We start from the raw sequence: 27480 nt of genomic DNA, 5'->3' as shown, positions 1-27480 counted from the left end.
TCTCATGCAGAATAACATAACTCCTTTCACATTGGGAGCTGGGGTTGTCTTTTCTACTGGTTTTGTAATCAATTTCATTCTGATGTCACATAGAAAGGGAGGATTGGGCAAAGATGGAAACTAAGACAAAGATGCCTCCCTTCTTCATGGTCACGATGATTTACTCACCTCTACTCACTCCTTACCCGAAGTAAGGGAATCCAAAAATCTCATATCCTCTAACTTATGTATTTATTGAGTCTTCCAAACATTTAATCATTAACAGGATCTTTTTTCAATACCAAATACAAAGTATTTACAAATCGTAACATTTACAACAAAATGCACAATACACTGTGCAGCCTCAATGAAAAAAGATATGAAAAGAGGATTTGGGAGTGGAAATCATGGAAAACTGCCAGAGAAAGACCCAGGAACACATCCATTGTTCAGACAAGCTCTGATAGAATTCGAAATATTACACATATTTACCATATAAACCATGACTCACATGAGAAGAGTGTCTCACATGTGACAGTGAACACCACCGTGGTACAGAGATCCTGCAGATTAGGACAGGATGGTTTGGGGCGAGGACACAGAAAGGACACACCGGTAGTGGGTGTATCCTGTGTAGGCTGCAGTCACAAGAGCAGGGAAAGTGAAGTGCTAACAACCTACAACCGAAAAGACCTGACATAACTCCAGGGGGATTATCCAGTCGACTGCCATCTCAGAACAACATGGCAAGGACTAAACTGGGTAAAGACATGTCCTTTCTAAAGCTGAGTTTCATTGATAACGACTGAAGGTGTGTGTGTGTGTGTGTTACCACTGTAGAACGGAACTACTCCAATCAGCTTAAGTGCTTATTTTGTGATCATACATTCATTGCTTTTATTTCTACATGTTAAGAAGGCAAATAATTGTTCCTAACTTTGAGAGGGTTACAATATTCAAACTTTCTTTTTTTCTATTGCTCCTTTTGCTCTGCCTTGACTAGCAGCAGTCATAGTTTCATGCCATTGTTGGAGTCAGGAGTGTGTAGAGATAGAAATCATGGCAGCATGGTGGCTCTGCTGGTGAAACTAGATCAGCCAGTCTGGTGAGTCTGTGACTGCAGGGTTGTCATGCGTTACCAGCGTGGGGTGATGCAATTGCACATGCCAACAGGGAGTCAGATAAGATAAGCCATTAACCGCTACATCTGAATGAAGAACACAGCCATTGTTCATCATTTAACACTAAAGCTAAAAGCTTAAGTCAAAGAATGGATTCAAATTTCATATAGTCCTGAAAACCATCTGCAGAAAATAAAATGTCCTTTCCTGTAGTCAATAAATCTTACCTTACTTGATACATCAATGTACAAGGGCACTGTGCAGTAAAATGTACATTGTCCAAGACAACGCAACAGTGCAGTAAAAATATAATATATCAAATATGAAATATCTCAGTCAATCAGTCATGCGTAACAAGTTGTGACAAACCTAAAAAAAACTAGATGGAAGAACTCTTAAAAAGTGGTTAATGTTTTTTTTTTCATGTCTCAGCTGCTAGGAGCCCTTTAACTGAAGCAGCCGTGGGCTTTGCACTGGGAGCTGTGGGAGGCTGCATAATGGGAGCCATAGAGGACCCAGTGGACCAGACCCTGTCAATGCTGACTGCAGCGGAACCACTGAAACCACTGATGGAGGAAGTCAGGACAGTGGGTGCTCTGGGGCTGGGGAGCCTCATAGGAGCCACAGCACTGACCACAGCCATGACTTCAGTAGTAGCTGGTGTGATTCTGGCTGCAAGTGTAGCGTCGATGTACGTGGCCACCAGGAGCTGCGGTGCCTCCCAAACACACTCTCGTGGCGTCTGGGCCTCAGCGGGACTGGCTGCGGCCTTCGGCACGACTCTCAGTGGAGCCACGTTCGGGATGGCTGTTGAATGGATTGTGAGGAGTTACGGCATGGTGGGCCTCCTGTGGGCGCTGAGCATATTCACCCTCCTCAAACCGCCCCTGCACCTTGTACTGAAGCTCCTCTGGAAGCAGGGAGAGGCCTGCCGCACTCTGGGATCCGTGGTCTTGGCCAGAGAAAGGGAACGGATTGAACTTGCAGAGACTCAGCAGAAACACAGAGTGGCTGTGCAGATGGAGCAGAGGATCCTGACGCTGGAGAAGGGAGACAGCTCCGGCGGGACCGAGCACGAGACGACATGGGCCGCTGAGCGCAGGCAGAGGGAGGAGATAGAGAGGAAGAAGAAGGAGAGTGAAGAAGCAGAGTTTGATCAGAGAACCGTCCAAGACTGGATCAACATCATGGTGGTCAAACACGTGGACTTCTTGGCTTTCTCAGGGATACCGATGACAGTTGTTGCCATAGTAACATCGGGCTTTGGGGTGCTAGGTTATGGAGGCCACCAGTCTGTGCTCACGGTGCTCCTGGCTTTGGTTGCAGTCATGGCCTATTTGCTTATAAAGTCCTCTGACTTTAAGTTCTGGATGTTGGTGGGATGCATGGGAATGCTAGCAACGTTTGTCATCGCCATGCTCACCCTGCACGCTGGCCAGTTGGTCGTTACTTCGGCCATGAGGATGCAAGCAGCAGGGCAGCAGCAGTCCAGAGAAAACATTAGCACTCGTATGAACTACCAATCCTCGTTGGAAGCACTGAATTCAGGTTTCTTTGTGGCAAAAATGTGTCAGCTGGGTTTAGGGGCTGCGGTGGGGGGTCCGCTAGTGAGGCATGCAGTTGGAGAGGTGAAAGTCATAGTGGGGGCCGCTATAGTGGCGGGTAGCCTACTGGCCGGGGTGGAGGGTTTGGCTCCGGCTCTGGGAGAAGGAGGGAAAGCTGGGGCACTGCTTGGTGTGGTGGCGGCAGCGGGGGTGTCGGTGGGTGGAGCATCAGCTTTGGCTGGAAGGTGGTCCTCATGGCCGGGAACTTTGGGAACATTAGCAGGGTTAGTGATTGGGGCATTAGGAATGGGTAAATGGCACCTAGTCAACATTGGATTGCAGGTGCCTGTGGCTTATGTATTCGCTATGACTAACGCATTTTAACATAACACTTGTACTGTGAACATTTTTGTCAGTGCCCTGATTTAAAACTAGATGACTGTTTGAGTACCTGCCATAAAGGATGATGATATTCTACCTTTTGTTCTTGTCACATGGAATGTGCCAAAAATAACCAGTGTTTTTCTACATTAAATAATGCGTTTGAAAAATGAGTATTTTTGAGAATCCAAGTGTCTTTTAGAGCTAAACTCACATTCATGTAACTAAATGTCTGCCTCCACCAGTTAACTTTCAGTTAACCTTCATGTAAATCCACACTCATGTGATATTTGGAGTGGAGACCTCGAAGAAATATAATATTTTGTTTCAAATTTGAATGTTGTTGCAGCGAAGCTACGATTTCAATGAGGATACGTCACATATCTTCAACCCAGAAACATAGAAGATCTACATCAGGGCTTCTCAACCTCAATATCAAGTGGGCCAAATAAGGAAAATGACACAGAGAGTATTTGTCAACTAATGGCAACAAAAAACTATTGTTATGTGGCAATGTGCATCATAAGTGTAAGTAATTGTTTATAGCTAATTAACTAGTGACACACATCCCTTTTCTTTTTCACTCTTATGTCATACTAATCAATTTCAGACTGCGGACAGTTTATACAAATAAGGAGGAAGGATTCATATAGAAATGCACATACTTACATCTATCCCCGCACAAAAACAACATCAAGAGGTGTTTTACTGACAGGTCCATTAATGTAAAAGCAAGATGAATATACTGTAAAAAAGGATCCATTGAGGAGGTCTTGTCTGAACAGCTACAGAGAAACATCCAACTGGAATTGTGATCATTGTCAGATATACAGAAAGAGTAGAACATGTTTGTTCATCATCAATTCTTCTGCAAACATAATCAGTTGGTGAGGTTGATGATTCTGAATAAAAACAAAAAGGTGAAACTTGATAAAGATCAGTTACCAAGCTGAATTTGAACTGACTTAAGGAAATATTGAGCAACATGATATCAATTTCACATTGTTAAGCAGCATGAAGATTTCAAATATCATTGAATCCGACTAAGCTTTTCAGAATTGATTATTTCTTCACTCTTTCTCTTTACTCAGAGTGCATATCCTTGCATCGGTAGGCTGTGACAGAATGCTGTGAAACCTGTTTTGAACAGTGGAGCAAATCAAAATAAATAAAAGGACAGTCCACCGGCAAAACAATAGAAGTGAAAACTTGATAAACATCAGTTACCTCAACATTGAGAAGGCTTGGAGTCACTGAAAATGCTCGTAGTCGAAAGTCTTTCCCAGTTTGGGGTTGGTTTCATTCACTACAGTATGAATGTAAATTTATAAATACATTGTTTCTACCTCCCCTGACAATGGACACAATCTAAATATTGTTATAATTTTGTTAATTCCCTTTATCATTATGCTGCTGCTGTTTGGTGTGCATAAATACATTTCATTCATAACGAGAAAAAACCTTGTATTCATATCACAACATTTTACTAGATATATTAGTTACTGAATATAAGTTAGTCCTTATGTGCTTTCATAATAGCTGTAATTATTAAATTATTTGCTCAACCTGAGACTGTATTATTTGATCAAGAAAATATGACTGTGCCCTGTTTGAAGTTGTATCTGATTTGATAAACAAAACAATTTTCACGTGTGGAGAGTTTGGCCCGCCCATCGCAGTGACGTACAGCGTGGGCCAATGACGTGTTTAGGCATGGGCCGGAAACGGACAGTTCTTGTGGCGGAACCCCCGCCACTTGGTAGCTTTTCGTACACGGAGCATAATTAGTGTAACTCCATGATGGCAGCGGTGATGGAAAAACATGTGGAGATGCCAGGTGAGTTCTTGTTTTCTGAAAAAAATCACGACTTGTCGATGAGCGATCTGCTTCCTGTGTTCTGCTGCCGCTGCCGCTGCCGCTCTTTATCAGTGTACAAATAAAGTCGATTGTGACGAAGACTATGGCTGCGATCGAAAAAAGTCCAAGCAATCTCCTTTCCTAACCCCTTCTCCTTGATCCTAAAGGTAAACAGCACGAGGTCAAGGGAAGGTGTGAAGTGGAATCCTAAAGGAGTTAGGAAAGGATAATCACAGAGCAGAGAACATCCCACTCCACTAACACTGAGAGTTTTTCTTAGATACCATCTATTTCTAATCGAAGCAGCGCACAGACCGCTGCTCTGTGCTGTGAGCTGACAGTTACAGTGAAGTTGTGAGAACAGATGTTTTCAGTTCATTCATCAGGAACAACTCCATAGAATGGAGAATAAAACCAACAGGCCGGAAATGTTTAAATAATATAACGTGAGTAATAAACGTGAAGAAAACGGTATTTATATGGAGAATATTCTTAGGTATGGGAGATGAAGATAATGTATGAGTACATAATTGAAATGATCGAGTGCTGGCTGTTGTCTTTTCATAGTCTCCTTTTTTCAAGTTAACCTTAAATGTTACACTCATAATGCTCTTATTCTTTATATCGATGTTTCCATGGAGCTGTAAAGACACTTTAAAAATGTATGAGAACTATTTCTCAGTGATTGACCACGTATAGTGGTACTGTGAGGAGAGCTGGGACCTCATTGAATATATAAGTATTTCTATTTGTCCCACACAGGGGACGATGCTGAGCCTCAGTTAGAGGACAACGATGACCAGAGTGGTTCCGAAGGAGGGAATGAAGAAGAAGGGTCAGATGATGGAAGGAATGAGGAAGAAGGGTCAGATGATGGAGAGAGCAATGGAGAGGAGGCAGATGATGATGCTGATGATGATGATGATAATGATGATGATGGGGACAAGGAGGAAGAGGCAGGGGAAGGTGAAGGTAATACCAATGCTGGATGGGCAGAAGCCATGGCAAAGATCCTGGGGAAGAAAACTGCTCCGAGCAAAAGCATCATCTTGGTCAAGAACAAAGAGTTGGACAAGATGAAGGAGAGAGAGAGGCAGGAGCAGCAGGAGAGAAAGAAACAGGTAATGAGCCGTGTGATCTGTGTGTGTCTGTGAGTTCTATGAGACACAACAATATTAACCTGTCTCCCTAATGTCCCTTTTTGGAAAAAAACAAGTCTGCCGGGGAAATCGCAGCCTTCCCTGAAGCTTTAATAATACCTGCAGTTTTGCATGGTAATACTACAATGTATGAAGTTCCCTCAGATTCTAACAGTGTGAGCTGTCCTTTCTGTCTTAATTACTGCATTAACCGCAGCAGCAACATGTTATGCCGGGTTTACACAGGAAGCGGAAGCACCGCAGCACCAAGGAAAGCCAGGCTCCCCCTTTTCTCCCCCTGTTACACAATTGTGCTTTTCATATGGACTGCGATTCGCAGCACAGCGCCAAGGGCCAATGTGAATGAGCACCGTTTTATAAATCAGATTTTTTGGTGTATTCCATTTCAGCTTTTGTGCGCATGCACATTATTAGTGTAAATATTTAGATGTTTGATAAATGAGACCCCTGGGTGAGTAGATTGAAGCCTCTTCCCAGGGAAAAACATATAAAAGTTGATTTCTTCTGACAACCTAACCATATATTTCTTATGCTGTATATGTGACTACATACTGTATTTGTGCTTGTGTCTAACAGGTTGACGAGAAGCGATCATGGGAGATGATGTCCAGGGAGAAACCTGACATAGTGGTGGACCGAGAAACTGAGCGAGCTCTTCAGAGGATTGCTACCAGGTATCTATCTTTTATGAGGCTGTGTTTGACATTGTTACACCTGCAATTCCTTCCAGATGTGACCGTGTGTTCTTCTGCTCAGAGGGGTGGTGCAGCTATTCAATGCTGTGAAGAAACACCAGAAGAATGTGGATGACAAGGTGAAGGAAGTGGGTGGCTCGGAGAGGAAGAAAGCCAAGATTCTTGGGACTGTGTCTAAGAGGGATTTCATCGATGTGCTGAGGAGGACTGAGGAAGGCCCCAGAGGCACCGGCACACCCACCGACACTGTGAGTTCAGTCATATCTAATACTCTGTTTGTTGCCTCCAAAACTGATACATTACTGCACTTTACTCTGAATGACAATTATTCTGGTAAATGAGAAGAAAATCCCAATCACCGGTTGGTTTATTTGGATGCCCATAGCTATAGACTGGGGGGGAATAAAATAATACTTTATTAATCCTAATTGAGGTAAAAGTTTGAAATAATCGTGATATTGATTTGACGTCATATCCTGAGGCGTAACACGTGACCTTTTCTCAGGGAGTAATAACATGTAATACCACTGAGTGTTCACATGGTGTCACTGCCGCCTCATAAAAGCCCTCACTGAACGTGTGTGTTGTCTCTGTGCGAGTGTAGGCTGCTGCAGCAGAGGAGAAGCCTGCCTGGAGCATCCTCAGAGATGACTTCATGATGGGGGCCACCATGAAGGACTGGGACAAAGACAGTGACAAGGAGGAGACTGAGCCTTAGACAGCAGAGGGGTTAGAGGAGAGTGATTCAGACTGACCTCATCTACACAGACTGAGGGGACTGCGTTGAGCAGGCTCAGGTGCCTTCTGCGGGAAAAGTCTGAGTTAAGGAACTGGGACGGAAAAAAATGCTTCTTTAATAACTTTTTTATAGCAGGTTACACTCTGATATAATTTGATGAATAACTGTCCAGGGATGGGAAAGTCTGTGCCCTGAAGAGAGTACGTGGACTGGAAGAAGTCAAAGGAGCTCGTCTGTGTGGCCTTTCATCACAGAGTCAGCGTCAATCGGCTGATGTTATTACCTGGAAACTCTGTAAATAGTAGTGTTTTGTACAGTGCTAGTTGAATAAACAGCCATGTTGTGTATCACCCACAATGCTCTGTGCTCTTATTGTCTAATGGACTGCAGTCGGTTCATGGTACTACAGGAGTCTCTGTAATTTACTAAAACAGCTGCTCCCTTTTAATTTGTATCAACCACCCAGGGGAAATGGTGCATCTGTTGGGAACTATTTCCTGCTGTGGATTCATGCATATTTGAAGCTGTAGTAAATTTTTGGGACTATACCAAATTAAACGTAAGAATGTGTGTTAATGGTAATGAAAGAGAAGAAATGAAATATAAAATGCCACCATACTGATCCATTTAATGGAAATGATAATCTATACAAATATACACATACTTGCATCACAGTGGAGCAAACTCAAACAAGTGAGCAGCTGGTGACCTTTGAGCTGAAATAGTTTGTCTGAAGTGTCTCTGCAAAATAAGCGCTATATTTGTTTTGATATTGAGACGAAAACAATAAAAGCTCATTTGCAAGCTAAAGACTTGGAGATTTTTGTTTTCATAAACCTGTTCTATAACGTTGTTTTCAAACCTTTGCCCGGATTAGGTTGGCAGAGAGTACATTGTGCTGGTGTGTAGAGCCCTATTAATAACAAAGGCTGTTTGTGTATGTTACACAGCCTGAGAGATGCACCATTCCATGTCTCACATCTGTCAGTGTGGCTACTGATTTAGCGACGCCATCTGGTTTGCAGTGGAGTGGGACTGTCATGCCTGATGGATGTCCTGCTTAGGTAGGGCACACCATGGAGGGCTGACAATAGTGCATGGCAAATAATAAAAGCAGAGAAAACGGAGGGGTGTAAAATAAATCCTGGTTCCTGTGTGAGTGCACAGAAGACACATGGCTATAGAATTGACAGTGAAACCGGTGAAGCCATCCGGTCAGTGGACAGGTGAATGGTGCAGACATCCTGGTTCATTGGCACCTGTCATGGATTTCTATGGGCTGGTCAGACAAGTCTGCTGGGTTTATTGAATCCCTGAGATGTATCTGTCAGAGCAACACAGCTACAACAAATAATAACTGTATGTTAGATTTACTTTTTTTTTTTAAGGTTCACTGAGTGAAAATGGTTCTTAATTAAATCCTAAGACTTATAAAGGACCCTTTAACTGGTTCTTCAGAATCAACTGGAACCAAAGCCCTTCAGGAAGAAAACTTCTGGAAAAGAGTTTGAGGAGGGTTCACAAATGACATATTATATGTTGTTCAGTCACAGGTGTATATATGTATGTGTTTTAATGGGGATAACTTTCCTTATAGGAACATAGTTTGCAACTAGACTGTTACTGGCTGTTACTTTAAAAAATATAGTCCGCCAACAGAACTATCGGATGGAGTCAAATTCCCAGCCTGAATGACTGTTTGCTCCTTTGTGCTGATTTAAAATCAAAATTGTAACTTTTAAAGCCATCATCCCTCAGTGTATGAAAGAAACTGATGGCATGTAAATATAATTCCTTGATGTGAAATACCACATAGCAGGTCTGGGACCAGTTAGTGAACATCAGAGGAAAAATGCATATTTTGCATGGTTGGCACTGTTGTTTTACACATTGTCTTCTTAAATGGTGTAGTGATGTCATTGAAATCTTTGTTAAATGTCAAATCGGAAAATGAATGAGATCCCTTTGGAATAAGAATATCCCAGCATAAAGAACAGCTAGATGTTAAAAATACATTCCACAGTGTCAGTATGTCACCTGCACAATGAGAGGATTCACAATAAGCTCACTAACCACTACAATCACGTGAATGGCAAACAACAGGTTATAAAAGTAATTGAAATAACATGGAGCAAAACAGTGTCACGTACAGACAACTGAAGAGATGTTTCTGTGGAATCGCTCAAAAGGTTTCGCCAAACTCCCAGTGGTCGGCTTTAGGACCCTGCGTCACGACGCACCACAGGCCAATGGGCCATTAGCTGTTGCAGCGCCGTCCCAATGGGCATAGCAAGCACTCCTATTTACTAAACCGCCTCGTAACGTGGAGCTGCAGCGGTGCTCTGCTTCCACAGCCGTGACCACAGTCTGAAGTGTGAGGAGGGGAAACACGTTGGACCATTCGCCGCATCTCCTGCCAGCGTCCGCCGCTGTCCGCTTGGCACGCGTAAAGAGACGAGTCGAGCCCAGCTAGATGGGGCTGGGGAAGACGCGCAAGAAACTGCACACGCTCCGAACGCACACTCCGAGGTTCTTGGTCAGCGGGCTACCTCTGAAGAAAGGTTCGCTCTCAGAGTGGAGCCGCTACTTTGAGCGGATTTCTCATTTCGCCGTACCGCGACATTATACCGTTCGCACCTTGCGCCACAACAACTAATCGCTGCAGTTTAGCGGAGAAACGTGAGATGCAGAGTGGTGGGAGCTCCGGTGCGGTGGAGGTGTGCTCGCGGCTGTGCGCCCCGCTGACGGTAATACTCAGCTGTTTGAACTCCCCTGTGTTCATCCATAGAGTTTAGATCTACCTCCATCAACTCACGGCACCTCAAGGCGCCTGTGGTCAGGAGTAGATCACCTTGATCCCTGGATCTCCTTTTCCTCTGGGGAAAGTTGAATGTATTTTCAGGCACACTTAACTGAAACTGGGGTACTGGAGCCAAAAAAGTGTTCAACCTCCTGTTTTTGGCCACTCGGCCAGTCTGCGTAAATGCGCTCCACTTTGATTTTTGTGCCAGAAACGCGTCTGCATGGCGATATTTAAATCGCCGCGGTAAACTCCCTCCAGGATCTGTTTTTATTCGTTTGAAATTGGAAGACGCGTACAAGTGGAGAAGATGAACCTGTGCATCGTCAGTCTTCTGCTCACCTTGGATTTAGCCACTGTGGCGCTCAGTTTGTCCACATGCAGCACGCTGGACATGGATCAGTTCAAGAAGAAGCGCATCGAGGCCATTCGAGGGCAGATCCTGAGCAAGCTGAAGCTCACCAACCCCCCAGAGGACTTCCCCGAGCCCGAGGAGGTGTCCCGGGACATCGTCGCCATTTACAACAGCACCCGGGACCTGCTGCAGGAGAAAGCCAACGATCGGGCGGCGACGTGCGAGCGGCAGCGCAGCGAGGAGGAGTATTACGCGAAGGAGGTGCACAAGATCGACATGTATCCCTTCTACCCGTCAGAGAGTAAGTGGAACACAAAAAGAGTGTGTGCGGATTTGAACGTGCGTGTGCCTGCGTTAAATGTATGTATGTGTGCCCACACATGTGGGTCCGATGCGCAGCCGACTGCTGGATCATTACCTGAGAGTGAAGTTCCAAATAGCGTTTGTGCGTGGTTACGTGTGCGTGTGTTTGTTTTGGAAAATCGGACCCATGCTCCTCTGGAGGGAATGTTGAAACAAGTTCTGAAACTCAGACCGCAGAGCCAGCACACAGTCCCTCTGCTGTACCTTCACACACACACTCTCTTTCGAGCATCAATAGATATGGTTTTGAAGGTAATCCCTTAAACGATTCAACGTCTTACTTATTCATGTTCAGTCAGAGAACAATTTTGGTTGGGTATTAAAATAGATCATTCAACACACATAATCAGATTTACATATGTAATCAGTTATGTCAACATACATTGTTAATAGCTGAGGATTAAAATAAGTCAATGTTCCTGGTTTTGTTCACAAAGGGTTTGGATTTAGATATCTCTGAGTTTTTGAGTTGTCTGTCTCAACCCCACTCACGCGATCAACTTTCTGCTAGAATTGTAATCCCATAAACAACTGACTATGAGGTTTGTGGATTATCCAGAATAACAGGGACACGATTTGCTGTGAAGGCACATTTGTTGTGAAAACACTTGCTGGGGATCAAACCACCAACCTACTGGTTACACTGCAGCTGCTAATGTACACCACATTATGCGGCTGCAGGGAGAACCCAGTGCACCATCGTCCCAGCTGTCAATGAGCTGAACAAAATGTGGCTTTGTCCATGTGTAATTTTCACACGATGGGTCGTCCACTAATCGGAGGGTTGGCGGGTAAATTATCTTTAAACTGTCAACCTGCCCTTGGGCTAGACACTGAACCCTGGCAGTGTGAGAAGAATGCATCCATGAAGACAAAGTGATAGATGTAGCAGCTCTTTGGCATTATTATCACTGAGAACCATTTATCATGCCCAATTTGTTCCTGATAACTGTGTCTAATTTGGATTCCCCACATTACTGTTAGTTTTATGAGTAGATTTTGAAACCTGTTGATGTTTGGTTTTTTCCCAGATTGCATTAACGGGAATTACATTTAGTGTTGTCATAGGCTGATTTGAGCCCTGAGGAAACTGTGAGCACTTGACTATATGCTTCTGCATCTTTGTGTCATTCTTAACATAGGTATTTGCACAGTATTTGCAAATGTACACAGCCTTTCCTTCTACATTGGCTGGGGTGAAATGTCTCCACACATGAGATAGTGCACGTGGAATTGTTCTGTAGAATAAGATGAGAAAAAAGCTTGTAAAAAAAAACACTAATGTAATGCCAGAGATATAAATAGTTGGCCAAACAATTGGAGTCGTCTTTAAAAATATTCTACAATTGATGGATAAATTAATAGAAATAGGCTAGATGAACAGATGAACAATCCTCAATTAGCATGCTAATATATTTCCCCCAGTAATATCATCGAAACTTACCTGACTAGTCCTGCACACTACAGCAGACCTCAATAGCTCTGCTGTAGTGTGCAGGATGTGCATGTGATGGAGAAATGCACAGTGGACGGTTGGAATTCAACGTGCAGCGTGTGCTGCATTCAATACATCTTTAAAATAGAGTTCTGAATGATGTTTCTATTGCTCAGCGTTTTTATTTTGTGTATTTTTTCTTTTTTTTTCAAAATTCCCAAAATTCCCGAGCTTAATATTCCCATGGAAAGTTTCCGGAAATTTACCGGAAATTGTCCACCCCTTTGCAACCCTAATTGTGACTACTCTAACTTTCTGTTTTATGTAGTTGTTCACTGTGTACATGGACTCCAGCCTCACTTCCTTCTATTGTTCAGTTTCCAGCCACTGCACTCACCTCATCACTACTCAGTTACCCAGCATACATTCACCTGGTCACACCTCTCTGTACTTCATGAGGATCTTATCACCGTTCATTCCTCGTGTAGCCCTCCTCTGTATGAACATCGCCTGTTTTTCTTTCTGAGACTGCCTGTGCCCTGTAGGTTTTGCAGCCTTGCTCTTGTTTTTGGATGTTTTTGATATCCTTTGCCTTCCAGTGTATGAACTCCGCCTGCATTCAAACTTAGACTGATTCCTGCTTGTGAGTCTCTGTTCTTGGTCAAGTCATCACTCTGGGGGATTTGCAACACAGAGCTGAGGAAGCCCTGTTTGAGTAATAATCTCTGCCGACAGCATCTGTGTTGAAATTACCAGCTTCAGTGGTTCTGACCTTTCACCTCCCATTTTGATAAAGCAGATTTGAGCCGATCAGAGAAACATCAGAAGAAAGACATGGCTATAGAAGCAAAGAAGTCATTGTAAAAGCCATTTCAATCAGGAGAGATTTCTAATTATCAAAATTGATTGCAATGCAGAATAAGAATAATTTGTCCATTTGGTGCTTAGGCCCCTCGTTGCGTCATCAAGGTCGAAAAGCGGTGTGGCTGCATAGAAACCAACAGAATCTGGTGATATAGAGATCCAGCAGGATGAGTGCAGAGACAGATCCATTGTCATAATGTTTGTAGAGGAGCGACATGAGTCAGTGGCTGGCCTCTCTGCTGCTGTGAATCTGTAGGTGCCACTGGGGGAAAGAGGCGGCTGGTTTCTCCGGCAGACTGAGAACCAAACAGATGAAACTACCTTATGTCTCTGTGTTTGTTGAACATGAATAAATGTTTTGATAAAGTTCTGTATCGTCCTTTTACTTTCTGAACAAAAATGTATAAGCGCAGTTTTCCACTCGAGTGAACGTCACATCACCTGCTTCACTGTGTCATGTCGGTGTCTTGTGTTCACTCTGTGTATGAGTGCGAGTCAAGTCGTGTGTCAGAATGTTTGTGTTCGAACCTTTCAGAGTAAGGCCGATAAAAAAAGTTCTATTGAGACTGTTATGGTGGTTTCCAGCGTTGATGACTGAGGCTTTCAAATGAACTACGATTCCCTTTCAGTCGGATGTTGATTGATAAGTCCGATTAAAAATAGCTGCAGGCAGTGCTTTGAGGACTATGAGTATTAATATGAATACGGGAATGTTGATTCAATTATATTCGCATATTCTTCTTCTTGTTGCAGCTGCAGGTTTCAGTCACACAGAGTAAATCAATGTGTTGAATAGTTATCGGTTCACTGACTAGTAGAGAGTAGATCTGAGTGACCTAACATGTGATGATCAATACTTAATGGTTCTAAAGTTTAGTTCAGTTATAATAGTTTGATTTTGATTAGGTCTGTATGTTTTACTGCTCTCCTGTTACTGCTCTCCTGGTCAATCGCATCTAGTTTCTAAAGGGTATAGCGGGGCCACTGCTCTAATAGAATCACAGAGAAGCGTACATGACTGCAAGTCTCTAACTCCTGGGCTCAACTCTGGGCGGTCACTTATTTTTTCTCATGCAAAAATAAATTAGCACGTTGTTTTGTTTGCCTTGAGATGTATTTAGCCTTAAATGATATCCTCGGTAAATACCATAAATATAAATAGATTGGGCCTGATACCTCAAGTGCAGTACGTCAGGAAAGTATTTACAGGGTATAAATAATATTGACTCAACAGGCTAAGAGGAAGGAGGTCGGAACTGATTCCCATTCATGTGAACTGGTAACACTGGCCAGGTCCTGGAGAAAAATGTTGACAGGAGAGAGATAAAGCAGTTAACCCTTAAGCTGAGGGTCTCCTTCACTTGACGTGCCAGCGTGAGTTGCTGTGAAAGTCACACACACACACACAGTATCAACCTTATATGGTTGGGCACCAGGAAGTCCCAAGGGGCAGCGACGTGTGGCCAAACAGGCCTGGGCCTTTACAAACATGTTGGGCAGCAGGTCGAGGGTTTATATGGCAGGTTGGAGATACTGTCCCTGGTCTCAGAGCCATCTAATTAAACCAAGTTCACTATGAGGCATTGTGTGTAGACCCTGTCTGCCATTTGCTCCATGGAAAATCAGTCTATTGGTATCTGCAGGTTACCAGGATGCTATTCTGGGGTCTCATACTGAAATCACAATTTATTTAAATGACAACAGGTGTCATGTCTACTCAACTTGTGGAAAATAGCTTCATAATGTCCTCCATGTCTCCTAAGAAGGATGGGACAGTGTGACATTGTGAAAGTGACATAATCAGGGTTGTAGATTGAAGATAAATCATGGGTGTTACCAGGTAGGGAGTGTTCTTGCTTCATAATAACAAAAAAACAAATAAAGATGTATTATTTTAAGGACACAATATGATGAAGTTGTGATGTGGTGGTATTAGGTGCAATCAAGGGCATTACACACCGAGGCTGCATATTCATATTTCCTGTTTGGCTTGAAAGTAGAAATTTGAGCAGCTCGTGTTCAGTGACCTTAGATGCTACAAAGGTCGCACTGAAGAGGACAGTTAGGTTGATCAGTTTTCATCAGGCACTAAACTCAGTCACCACTTCCAAACTTCAAACCCCTCTGACCTCTGTCAGTCATGTCTGGACGTCTACGACAAATATGTTAACTTTTACATGAACACTGTTTCCTGTGGTGGAAAAGAAGTGACCAGACTAAATTAAGGTTCAGGTTGTTGGGTAAATGCTTGGTGGTGGGCATGCTAGATGCTTGGCGTGAGCAATACAATACCCACAATACAGTTTGGCAATGCATGACATCAGCCCATTCCAAGTGTTTCCCTCAGTCACTGATTAAAAGTATTCTGTCACAGCCAATGTTTGTCCTTAATGATAAGTAGGTAACTGGTATACTCCACTGTTTGCTTTGGAAGAACTCTGGAAACACACACACACACACGCACGCACACACACACACACACTGACACACACACACATATTATACCATGATTCCAGCGTCAGTCCATGTGACAGGGACACGGTGCCCACTGCTATAAATATCCTGTCAGAACACGAATAAACTTGGCAAACATTTCAAACTGAATTTGTCTGTCTGCCCAACACAGGTAACAGGGCCTGTTCCAATTCCAAAGTTCTGTTGAGAAAAAATGGGGTTACCTGGTTCAGAGTGGCCCCTGCCTTTGTGAGCTTCTTTTAGAACTTTCCACTGGTGGAAATTTTTATCTTATTTTCAATATCAACTTGTGTAGCTTCTTTTGATTGCCGTAGCAAAAATGATTGGACTCGTGTGTTCACACTTAAAAGGTTTCGGTGTTGGCCGTCTCTGATAGACTGGGCTCCTGCAGGTTCTTTTCCACTGGTGTTTGCACTTGAAGTGAGAGAAAATGGAGGTTGTGTGTTCATGTTTTGAAGTGAAGATGTAGATATGGGCATGTGGCTTTTTATTAGTTTGCCTTGCTGAGACATGGTTTGTGTGTTGAGATGTATAGAGCCCGTGTGCGTGTTGTTGAGCTTGAGTGTGATGGATAATGATAGTCGGAAATCTCTGGCTAATCTCCCCTGCATTTCTCTAAATAAACCCAGTCGTGTGGCGGCAGTTGGTTTGAGGAGGGAGGTTTGTAAAAACAGCCTACACACAAACACAAACACACTGAGATCAGGTATGATTTAGTGCTGGGCGTTGGTCCAGACCGGACTAAATCAAGATATCGTTTATTTTAAAATTGTCTACTACAATTGGGTTTTTTTTGCATTTCACTCAGCATAAGAATAGCACTTTAGACAAGCCACAACATAATACAACTTGTTTGACTGTTGTAGCTGATCCCAGGCACTCATAGAGTCAAACTTAAGTTTGAATCAGTGTCCTGTATGCTAATTGAAAACATCACCAAACAAATCTGCATTTGTGGTTAAAACAGAGAGGATTTCAATAAAATGTCTCAAAGCTTCTTGGAAAACTTATTATAATTATAACTCTTATTATAATAAGAGTTGATTAAAATAAACACCCTTGACACTGTAACATCCAATCTTGGTATTATTTTTATTCGCATTGAGTCTCCTGCAGATGTGGAAATAAAATATATTAACATCAACCAGAGTTCTGACACGCACATTCAAATTGAAACATATCACTCCCGTAATAAAATCTCTCTGTTGGCTGCCATCACAACAGACAATCAACTTCAAAATCCTCAATCCTCAAGCACTCAATGGCTTCACTTCACAGTAAATGTCTGACTTGCATACTGGATACAACCTGGTCAGACCAATCAGACAGTGCTCTCTAGCTGTACCTAGAATCAGATCCAATCATATTGAGAGACTAGATTAGGATTTCAGGAGGTTTGAGGAGGGACCAAGTGGGAGGATAGGAGAGAGGTATACACGTAGATGGGTATACCACCAGTAATCAATTGGTGCAATATTTAAGTAATATTCTAAAATTGTTTGTGATACTTAAGCCAGGTAGTAATCATTTGTGAGCACCTGCTCGTGCTGGAATTCAATATGGTGCAGTGGTTACACAGCATATAAGGAGCTAGTTAACATCCGTCTTTCCTGCTGGTTAAACCTCACGTTGACGCTGTCATGTTGTCGCAATTTCCACAGTAACTGCCAGGTTGTCGGAGATATTAAGGTTTAGACTGGAGAGGTGGTGTAGGGTGAGACCAGTGGAGAAGACCAATTCCAAGATGTGGCCATGGCTGTGGTTGGGGAAGTCAAGATGTTGTGTAAAAATTGGAGCAACTGAAGGAATTTTGTTGTGGCTTTTAAATCTGTGATGTATCGAAAATTGAAATCCCCCCAGGAGGAGAACTGAGGGTGAGATGGGTCAGAAAGTCAGAGAACGCAGAGAGAAAGGAGGGATTTGGTCAACCTATGAAGGAATAGGGCAACGGTTTACCTTCAGGTAGTGCAGTTGTAGTGCAACACTGATGGCATTGATATTGATGCCAGAACGTAACTTTTCCTGGACCTGTGTTGTATTTAAATAAAGTTTTTCAACAATCCGACACAGTCACACTAATGGGGTTAACAGTCTTTTCAGCAGCGAGACATTATAGCTTTGCACTTGGATTTTCACACTTGATTTGTGAAGCGAAGACTCATCAACACATACAGAGAGACAGAGATGTCAAACCTTACCTAGCACACACAGCCACCCAATCACTGCATCAGAAGGTGTACTATTGAATACTGTGGTCCGCTACTTGTCGGACTGCCATTATATATGGTTAGCATACTGACACCTTACTGAAGTGTTCAGTAGGTATTTAGACAGGTTAATTTGTACATGTTGTGCCAATTCCATGTCCAAGCAGACGTCAAGTGAGTGTCCTCTTCCATCCAGGATCTGAGCCTCTTTCGTTGCCATCTTTTCTTCAGCTAATGCCCTACTGAGGATGTTCTCACACCTTTATACTTATATAATTCACAGTCATAGTGTTAGTGCCACATTTCTGCAAAAAGTCTGGATGGTAACTGACACGCAGTCATCAGCTGTGATGACTGCAATCTAGGCTTATTATTTTTGTATCAGCAACCTGATGGAGTGATCAGAGAGGTAGAGAAGGCAGCTGTAGGGGGAGATGAAAACTTTAAGACCTCAGGTATTTGCCTGAGTGACAGAACTCACCACAAGTTTGTTGTTGAGAGTCCGTTTTTTTGTTCACTTACGCAAGACCTGGACGCTGCTGCTGCTTGAACTGCTCAGCCTCTGTGGCCAAGCTGCATTGCATAACAGAGGGGAGAGACAGAGAGTGATTGAGCGAGAGAGTTAAAAGAATAACAAGCTCTACTCCAGAACGTTCTTTATTGTTTACAGCAATGGCACAAGTCCTGTGTGAGATGACAGTGTTAACAGGAGGGCAGAAGAGGGATTGGTGGGTGGGGGTTGTTGCACTGGCTGGGGCTGGGCTGTGTTGCGGCCAACATGCTGGATGGGACAGTGTTTGTGGCTCAGTCTCAGGTTGCTCGAGTAGAGCCTGTTGTAGCTGTGGTCACGGTTTTGCTGCCCGGATGACACACTGCAGCTGCACCCTCCATAGTTAGTCTGATGAGGGGGGGGGGGGGTGATAGGTTTAGCACAATGAACATCCATGCAGGATTCCAGAGATTACCTCCTGTCACAGACTTGCAAAGCCAATTTGCCTTTTCCCAACCAAAGATGTGTGCAACTCTAGAGAGGGTTGCAAAATCATTTGTCCTATATTTAGGGAAATTAGTTTTATATATTTACTTTGATGTACCTTGGGTCTGTAGAAACAAGTTAATTCATCATTCAAAGCTAATCTCATTACAATATGATGGGATTCTGTAGAAATTAAGCTTAAGTGTAAATAATAAACGCTCACATCCCGTAAACATATTTTAGAAGAATTAAGGTTTCACCATGAAGAATATGTTATGTAAAGAGAAATAGTTGAAAAATGGTGATGCAGTAATAAGCGCTGTAACCTTAGGTGTGTGTTTGAATCCCTGAGTTTGCATGTTCTCAATAGCTGCTTTCAAACGTGCACTGAACTCTGGAGATCCTCTGGAGTTTCTCTCATATGTATGCAAATGTCTGAGTGAGAGCCTCCATAGAGTTTCTATGGACCTTTTGCACCTGGTCCCTCAGTATAAAGTTTCCAGAAAGTTCTGAGGAGCCAATGTGAGAACACAACAGGAGTTCAGATCATCCGTAGGAGCAGGTGGACTTGTTTACGATGCTTCTAACATGTGACAGACGCAATAAATAAAAAAATAAAACCAAAATAATACAAATATCTCTGGATGAAAAAGCAGACGTTGCTTCCTGTCTCGGCCTGCTGCACCAGCCCACACCTGATCACTCCAGAGGATTTAGTTTCTGTCGTGAACGGACCTGAGCAGAGAATTTCCCTCTGCGTTGTTCGTGAGTGTTAGGAAACCTATGGAGAAGGTCCGGACCCAATTCTGCGGGGTTCCCCTGGAGGTCATGTCTGAAAACGGCTCATGTCTCTGCGTGGGTTTCTCCCTCAGGCCAGAGGGAAGGGGGGCTAGGCTGGTTTGGAACACTAAATTGTCGGTGTGGGTGTGAAGGGTTGTATGTTGCAATGTGCTGCGGCGACCTGTCCAAGATGTACCCTGCCTCACACGCAATGTCAGCTGGGATTATTAGTTGTATTTTTGGATTTGCACAGCCAGTGACCAAGGTTCCAGCCCCCTGCCTCTATCAGTGTCTGACCCGTGTGCACATGCTGTAGGGGATCATGTCACTGCATTTGTGTGCTTCTGGTTTGGCTGTTTTGATTTGTGTTTTTGTGTCGTGCTCGTGTCTGTTTATCTGTTGCTGGGCACTGGGCCTATGGAGACTGACAGGTCACTGTGGATAGGCCTTCAAAGTAATGGGTATTTTTAGTTCCCAGGGCTTATGTGCACAGTTGTTTTTTGTTTTCAATTTGCTTTTGGCAGGTGAGCGGCTGGGCGGAGGCGTCTGCAGGGAACCAGACAGGCGAGCGCTCACATTCCCTCACTGGAGATCCTTTTCTTTTCCTCTCCTGCTCTCGCCTCAGCCTGTTATCTTACTCCGGCTTCTCTTTAAATCTCTCATTTCTGATGCTTCCCTCCCCCTCCCCTTCCCCCTTGCTGTTTTCATTTTTCTAAATTCCCTCCTCTGACAGGAGCTGATCGCGCCAATCTATGCACTCTGTCTTTCTTTCATTCATCCTCCTCTACTTTGTCACAATCACCCAACTCCTCAGTTGTTGGCTTGTCCCTCCTCTGATCACTGTCAATAGGAGCTCACCACAGCTGACCAGCAGCATGGCGTGAGCCCCAATGTAGCGGAGATGCTCCGACCAAGTTGTCTGGTTGTGACCGGTATTTACACCTGCTATTTACTGTATGTGTCAGGTGTATCATTTGAATCAACTCATGTTAGAGTCTGGGTTTGTTTCACAGCTGTTTTCATTGTATGATTTGGGAACATGCACTGAAAATAAGTTTCCATGGTTATCCTGATGATCTCCAGATTTATGTGGAGATCCACTGGTGTTCTAAACCTGGATTGTTGTTTAACTACAGCTTGGCTGTGTGGGAACTTCCTCCACCAAATAACGATCAAGCTGAAATACTCATCACTTAGCCAGGACAGTCAAATAGGGATGCTGTCCCATTTGTGATTTGGATAACATGGACAGGTGAAGTTGAATCAAAATCATATTTGCATCTATTAGAATTTATTTTGCTTTATGGATATGAAATATGGGAATTTAAAAGTTCATTTGGTGGAACGCAAACCACAACTAATGCTACTTAACTCCTTGTGCATCCGTGTATCCAGGCCTGTTGCTGCTTTTCTACATGTGCACACAGACAGCAATCTCATTAGTCCTTTACTCTTACATGTCGGAAAAACGAATTATTTGAACTGACACCAAGTTAGTTGTTTAAACTGGTTCTGTTTCAGATTTGACATCAATATTCTTTCTGTTTTTCTAAACATTTCTCTTTCTGTACCTTTTTTTTCCTGAGCATGACATGTCAGCAATATCAAAAGTAGGTCAAATAGTTTTCCCTCAAGTCAGTTTTAATATTTGGACCCTGAAGACCAATACTTAGTCCCTGTTTCCATCCTCGAATGGTAAGTGATTCCGAGGTAGTAAACAGTTGCTTCCAGTAATAAATCTGATGGAACTTGCACAAAATAAAATAGCCCCTGCATTGTAATATTTAATTAAATCTCCATGCATTGTGTTAAATGTCTCCATGGGAACTGAAACGTTTAAAATATGATACCGGACACCCAATAATATGACATTGTGTGTGTGTGTGTGTGTGTGTGAGTGTGTGTGCGCGTGCGTGCATATGTGTGTGAGAGTGAAGATAATGATGATGTCTGTGCCAGAACTCACTACCAGTGCTCAGGAGACACATGTGCACATGTGGATTTCTTCATGCCAACACATCTGCAAAAGCAGTCACAGCTGAATTCCTAACAGCTCAGGATCACAGCGTAATTATTTCACAGCAAATGTTTTCATTTATGTATTCCCACACTCTGAATATGTTATTGTTTAGCATACAGAGAGAGCTGAATAATGTGGATGCCACCTGTTCAGGTCATGAAAGAGAACTGAGGTTTGGAAAATAAAATGGAGACGGCAAACAAAAAAAATGTCATGACCGAGAATTAATAATAAGAGCTGAGGTGGAGTGTTGAAGCTGCCTTAATCCCTGTGAGTTGCCTTCAAATGAAACAGTTTTAGCTCAGATTATTTCTTCCTGTCGTCAGGGTCAGATGTTTACCCCCTGCACAAGTTTTGCTCAGGCCAGGCCGAGACTAGGGTGACCTTCAACTCCCTGATAGGGATATCATGGGGATATCATGGTGTGGAAGTTTACCCACCGTGTAATAAAACCCGAGTGTCCCCGATTACCAGGAAAGACGTTTGTTGGCTCAGTGTCTATAGAGCTCTTACTGAATGAGATGTTTAACTTTTTAAGTATGAATGGTCATTTGTCTCGTGGCCCTGTGATAGGCTCTCGCCAAATGTTAGCTGGGGTTGGCACAACCTCCCCCCTGTAACCAACAAAAAGGTAAGCGGAACCTATGATGGTTTACCAACTGAACACTATTAGTTTAGTTGAAGTTGGGCTTCATGGTATATTGACAGTACAGTTATTGCACCCGCAGCAACCCACTATTCAACTAGAACAATAGGAGGGAGGGATGGGAAGAGGCACATGAGAGAAGGGCCTTGAAATACCAACCGTGGACAAGGGGGGCATGGAGTAGGAGACAGAACGGCCCACCTGCTGGATCTGGAGTGGGTGGTCGGAAGGAAGCTGGAAACCAGGAGCAGATGGGCAATGATTTGGCCACCGCTGCCAGCACACCAACTAGAGTGTTAAGGGTTGAAACAATTAATAATAGTTGGGTACCACCTGATGACATCTGCTTCTAGGCGAAAGCTACAGGTACCTCTTAAGGTATTTCTAGACTACACTCCAACAGGTGTATTACACAAGATACCTGGGGGTATGTAATGTTAAAAAATATATATATATCATCATTAGATTATACATTTTGTTGACAGAACAAAGAAGGAGAGAGGTGGATAGACAGGGAAAACAGAAGGGGGAGCAGGATGGAATCAACAGAGACAGAGCAAGAAGCACCTCATGAGAAAGTGATGAGGACCACATTCACTGCAAATGTATGCAGTGAATGTTTTTAGACTAATAAATAAAGTATTAATAAAGTATTTTTTATTCTTCAACTATAACCCTCCTGTTATCCTCAATGTCATTATGACCCCAGCAATTTAAACCTCCAGTAAATTATTAAAATCCAAATGATTACCAATGGTTATTTTCCAGGTACGTAATAATTATTTGTTAACTACTTAAATATTGCTTAATTAAAAACATAACACCACTTACTTTGCCTTTTGACTTGTGCACTCACGTGTAGGTATAGTACACCTGCATTAAGTGTTATACATCAGCAGTGAATAAAGCTAAAGTTGCTGTTTGGATAAATATTACTTTAGCTGAGTACTTGCAAAACTCAGGGGCCGTTGCTCTCATTCCATGATAATCCAAAAAGACTAGATTAAAGCAGACTGTAATTCTTTCTTATTAGTCAAAATGAACCCAGAGATCATTAGAGATTGTTTCACTCCTCTCTAATCAAAGGTTTCTTTCTCCCAATACCATTGTCCCATGTGCTGTGCAGCCTAATGTTATTTTCACATTGTATAACCGATGTGACTCCAGAGGTCCGGCACTCATAGTGGTAATAGCGAGAGGCGTGAGAAGAAACTGGTTTCTGCTGACAAAGCCACCAGTCAGAGGGGAGACGAGAGCAGCCAGCGCTCTCAACCCTTTCAACTCAGGAAGGAAGTGTGTGTTTGACAGAGCCTCACACAGGCTTCCCATGAGCTCCAAGGTCCTTCAGTCAGGAAAACAGCTTCATTATTTGAAATAGATAGGTTATTGACAGATTTTGAATATTTCGTTTCTTGCTCAATATTAAAACTGTACTTGTGGGATTTCTGTCTAATATCATGTGAAGGATTCCTGAATATATAAAGAACGTTAGACCTTGGAACTTCAAAACATTGTGCTTTCGAAATTTTGTTCAGTAGAAAAAGAAATTACAAGTGTCCCAACACGGCCTAACTTTTAGTATAGTTTAGTTTACCTTACAAATATTATAATATTTTCACAATATTTCACAAAATCTGATTATCATGATGATGCTGTAACAGATCTTTTAAGTTCTGAATTTTTTTTAGCTTCAGTCTGAAGATTGTTTTGCTTGCTTTACAGACTTCTGAAGTAGCCCACAGGCAAGGTGTGGTAAAACAAAAATAACACCAGTTAAGTAAATTATTAAACCTCTATATGCATCACACACAGTAACAAAGCAAATCCAATTTCATTATATGAAGAACACTGATCACAAAGAATGGACACAAAAAAATCTTCCCTGCAGACCACAAACAGGAATTGTTGTTCATTTTCTGAAGGCAGTAATATAATTTGAAAGGCCAATGGTAGTGTTTATTCTTCGAAAGAGCCTGAAATATTTATAAGGGGGAGAAAGCTCTAGCAGAATCAGACTCAATTTATAATAACAATAATAATATAATTGAGTAGTATCAGATCTGGATCCTTTAGTCAGAGACATGCAAAATGAGAATGATATATATATATATATATATATATTTGATCTATACAAAATGATATTACTCTTTTCAGATATTCATCTCTTCTATGTTGAAATACAAGATGAATATGTGCAACAGGTGAGGCGGGTACAGGTTCATCTTGTCTGGTTCCAATAGGCCACAAGCCATACAATGTTGGTATCTATAGGCCTACAGCAGAAAGAGGAAACCTCAGAGCTCGCAGTGGAGCATGGATGGTTGGATGTATTGATGTCCATGTTCTCACTGTACAGTATAACCTCAAATCAATCGCTCATGAACTCTCTGTACTCCTTTGACATGTCTTTTGTGAGCACATGCTTTAATGTTCTGCCAGTGGTATGTGAGGTAATGGGAGTGATGAGTAACCGAGTGACTGATTAAAGGATTCGGGCCCGGTGTCGGCTCTGTGTGACAGCTCTCATGTGACATCAGCTTCTCTAAGAGGGAGTGACTGCGTGAAGAATGACATCCATATCTATGTGTGTGAGTGTGTTTGCCTGCGTGGAGGATGGTTACATCACTCATCTCACTGCTGTCTTTGTCATAAATGTGACAGGGCGATGCACACACACACACAAACACACACACACACACACACATGCAGAGGGAGAGAGAGTGAGAGAGAAGTACAGCGGCGCCAGTTGTGGTGGATCATTTTTAATGTCAGGTTCGGATAAATCAGTGGTAATGTGGGCTGATTCTGTTGCCTGCAGGCTCTGGTGGTGGTGATTTGCTTACACCCCACACCCTTAACCAACCCTTCCAAATTTTCACTCTAGATAAAGGAAGTGCACAAAGAAGATACCAACATCTTTATTTAGCGATTTATGTCAAACCTCCACCATGTGACAATCAATAGTCAGGATGTGGTTAGCCTGGCTTAGTGACTGGGAGCAGAGAGTATGTCACAAAAACACAGGTTAAAGAGAATGGCTGGTTTGTTCTTAGGGGAGCTATATTCACTGTATTTCTTTATAAAGAGGTTATTCATGCACCTGGTCTGTGCAGTGTGTCTGGCTACAGTAAAAGTACAGGGGTGCTTGCTGATTATATCTAGTTTTACCCTGTCACTCGCCAAAAATGTATGCTGGCAAATAAAATAAAAAGAGCACTTGCCATTGGCGGGCTATTACTTCACTGCAAACTTTCCTTATTGTATAATTGTAAAAGTGAAAATAGTCCAAGCTCTCCTTATTATAAATATAGTAAAACTGGATGTTTTTACAAACTTTCTTGGAGGATGGATTAATCAGGCATACATTTTGACCGCGAAGATCTCTAATTCAGAAAATACCAGTTACAAGGCGACTGCGAGAGGGGATTCAGAGATAGTTTAAACAGAGGGGAGATCAAGGTTGCTGGGTGTGGACACATTGTGTCTACATGTACATCCCCAGACATTCCAGAGCATGTCCCCGACCCTGCAGTCAAACTGTGGCACTCTGACTTCCTCAGAATCTGGAGTCCTCATTTCATTGAGCACCATTCTGAGAGAGAACTTGTTTTTGAGGATGAAATTTAAGTCGTAGTGGGTAGATCAAAATTTGCATTTACATTCCAGTTCTATGGCCGCTTAAACAATATTTTGGGTGGCGAATATTTTCAGCTCACCAGCCATTGGCAGATGGACCAAAAGGTTAATTTTGGGCCCTGCAGGTAACACCTTGTAAACAAGACTTCAGGAAGCTGCACCAAGTGACAGCACCAGCGTTCAAATATAGCTCCAGGACAACACCCCACAACCACAACATTTTAATTTGATTTAAATTGTTGTTAAGTCAAGCTTCATATTAAACATGATCAGACTGACATCCAACTGAATACACCCATGCTTAGAAAACAGGCACATTTCCTAAATTGCCATTCTTAGAGCCTTAGAATTAGTTTGTAGATTTGCTGTTCAGGTGTCGCTAGAGGAAATGTTGTGGGGATATTTATTAACAGAGCGTATCCCCTGTAAGATATGAGCACATATTGCCATGAGATTAAAATTCATGGCAATATCACAGACAGATATTTATAATGATCAGTGTAGATCATTTGATGGAGACTATTGATATGGAATCATAGATTACAGGTCTTTTGGGGCCTATGGTTTATTAAAAGCTTATTCTTCACACCTATATTTCTGCTCTGTATGTAAAACAAGCATAATCTCTGTCAGTTCATCTATAACATCTGAAACTCCCTCTACGGTCAAACAGCTGTATCTCCTGTATCTTATTAAAATAGGCAATCACTGCCAATTATGCCTGGTTCACACAGTGATGGTCCAAATGCGTGGAGGTGTGCAGGCAGGCAGGGTTTGAAGTTATCTCTCAAGCGTCACTTTGAGCTATTTCTGATGCTTTTCGTGTGAGAAATCAAGTTCAGCTGAAAGGCTTTGGAGGAGAGACTGTCTCAAAGTGTGCTTTGTTATCCCCATCTGTATGATTCATTATGTTGAGGCTTTATAGACATAGTTTTTGGAAACTGCTCTGAGTGGACAGGTTTCAAAAGGTTCCTGTTACTCATAGCTGGACAACACATTTCTTTGAAGCACATTGACGTTCTGCTGATAGCTATCAGGCAGTCCAGTCTGGATCACAAGGTTATTGCAATTGGATGAGTGAACTGAAATGGGCTGATAACCCACCAGAACCATTCTTTTTACTGTTTGAGTGAAGAATTTGTGAATCCTGCCAGGCTTCAACAGGTGATGCATTCAATGACATTGAGAAGGAATCTATTGGTATCACTCTAGACGAAGGCAGATCCGATCAGTGCGGCCAAGGCACTGAGCTCTCTTTGTGAATGTCCATCAGGACTGTGTGTGTTTGTCTGCCATCCACAGCATGTGTCAGCGTAACTGTGGCCCTGCCCTGAACCTCTGCTCAATGCGTCCAGTGTTGTGCTGCAGCACAGCGGGCTCATTCATGAGGCTCTGCAGCGGTGTGTGTAAACAGTCTCGCTCTTCCGGGAGCTGTAAGTGTGACTT

General features: G+C 42.8%; 3 protein-coding genes across 3 annotated transcripts in view; all 3 read left to right on the top strand.

Moving 5' to 3' along the window:
- The first annotated feature begins 637 nt into the window (after positions 1-637).
- On the top strand, positions 638-3198 carry LOC133965049 (uncharacterized). Its single transcript, XM_062399433.1, has 2 exons — positions 638-741; positions 1533-3198. The coding sequence occupies exons 1-2, from the start codon at positions 723-725 to the stop codon at positions 3026-3028; spliced, it is 1515 nt and encodes a 504-aa protein (XP_062255417.1). The 5' UTR covers positions 638-722; the 3' UTR covers positions 3029-3198.
- A 1542-nt stretch (positions 3199-4740) lies between these two features.
- rrp15 (ribosomal RNA processing 15 homolog) lies at positions 4741-7834 on the top strand. Its single transcript, XM_062399795.1, has 5 exons — positions 4741-4862; positions 5646-6004; positions 6620-6717; positions 6800-6986; positions 7343-7834. The coding sequence occupies exons 1-5, from the start codon at positions 4823-4825 to the stop codon at positions 7454-7456; spliced, it is 798 nt and encodes a 265-aa protein (XP_062255779.1). The 5' UTR covers positions 4741-4822; the 3' UTR covers positions 7457-7834.
- Positions 7835-9790: 1956 nt separating this feature from the next.
- The window catches only part of tgfb2 (transforming growth factor, beta 2), a 31316-nt gene continuing 13626 nt past the window's right edge, over positions 9791-27480 (top strand). Inside the window, exon 1 of the mRNA XM_062399291.1 lies at positions 9791-10933. Within this exon, the coding sequence (XP_062255275.1) occupies positions 10588-10933 (346 nt within the window). The 5' untranslated portion in view covers positions 9791-10587. The remainder of the gene's footprint in view (positions 10934-27480) is intronic.

Source organism: Platichthys flesus, chromosome 11 (genome assembly GCF_949316205.1).
Source record: "Platichthys flesus chromosome 11, fPlaFle2.1, whole genome shotgun sequence".
NCBI lineage: Eukaryota > Metazoa > Chordata > Actinopteri > Pleuronectiformes > Pleuronectidae > Platichthys > Platichthys flesus.
The sequence above is the reverse complement of the archived record's forward strand: the minus strand, read 5'-3'. Positions and strand labels throughout refer to the sequence as shown.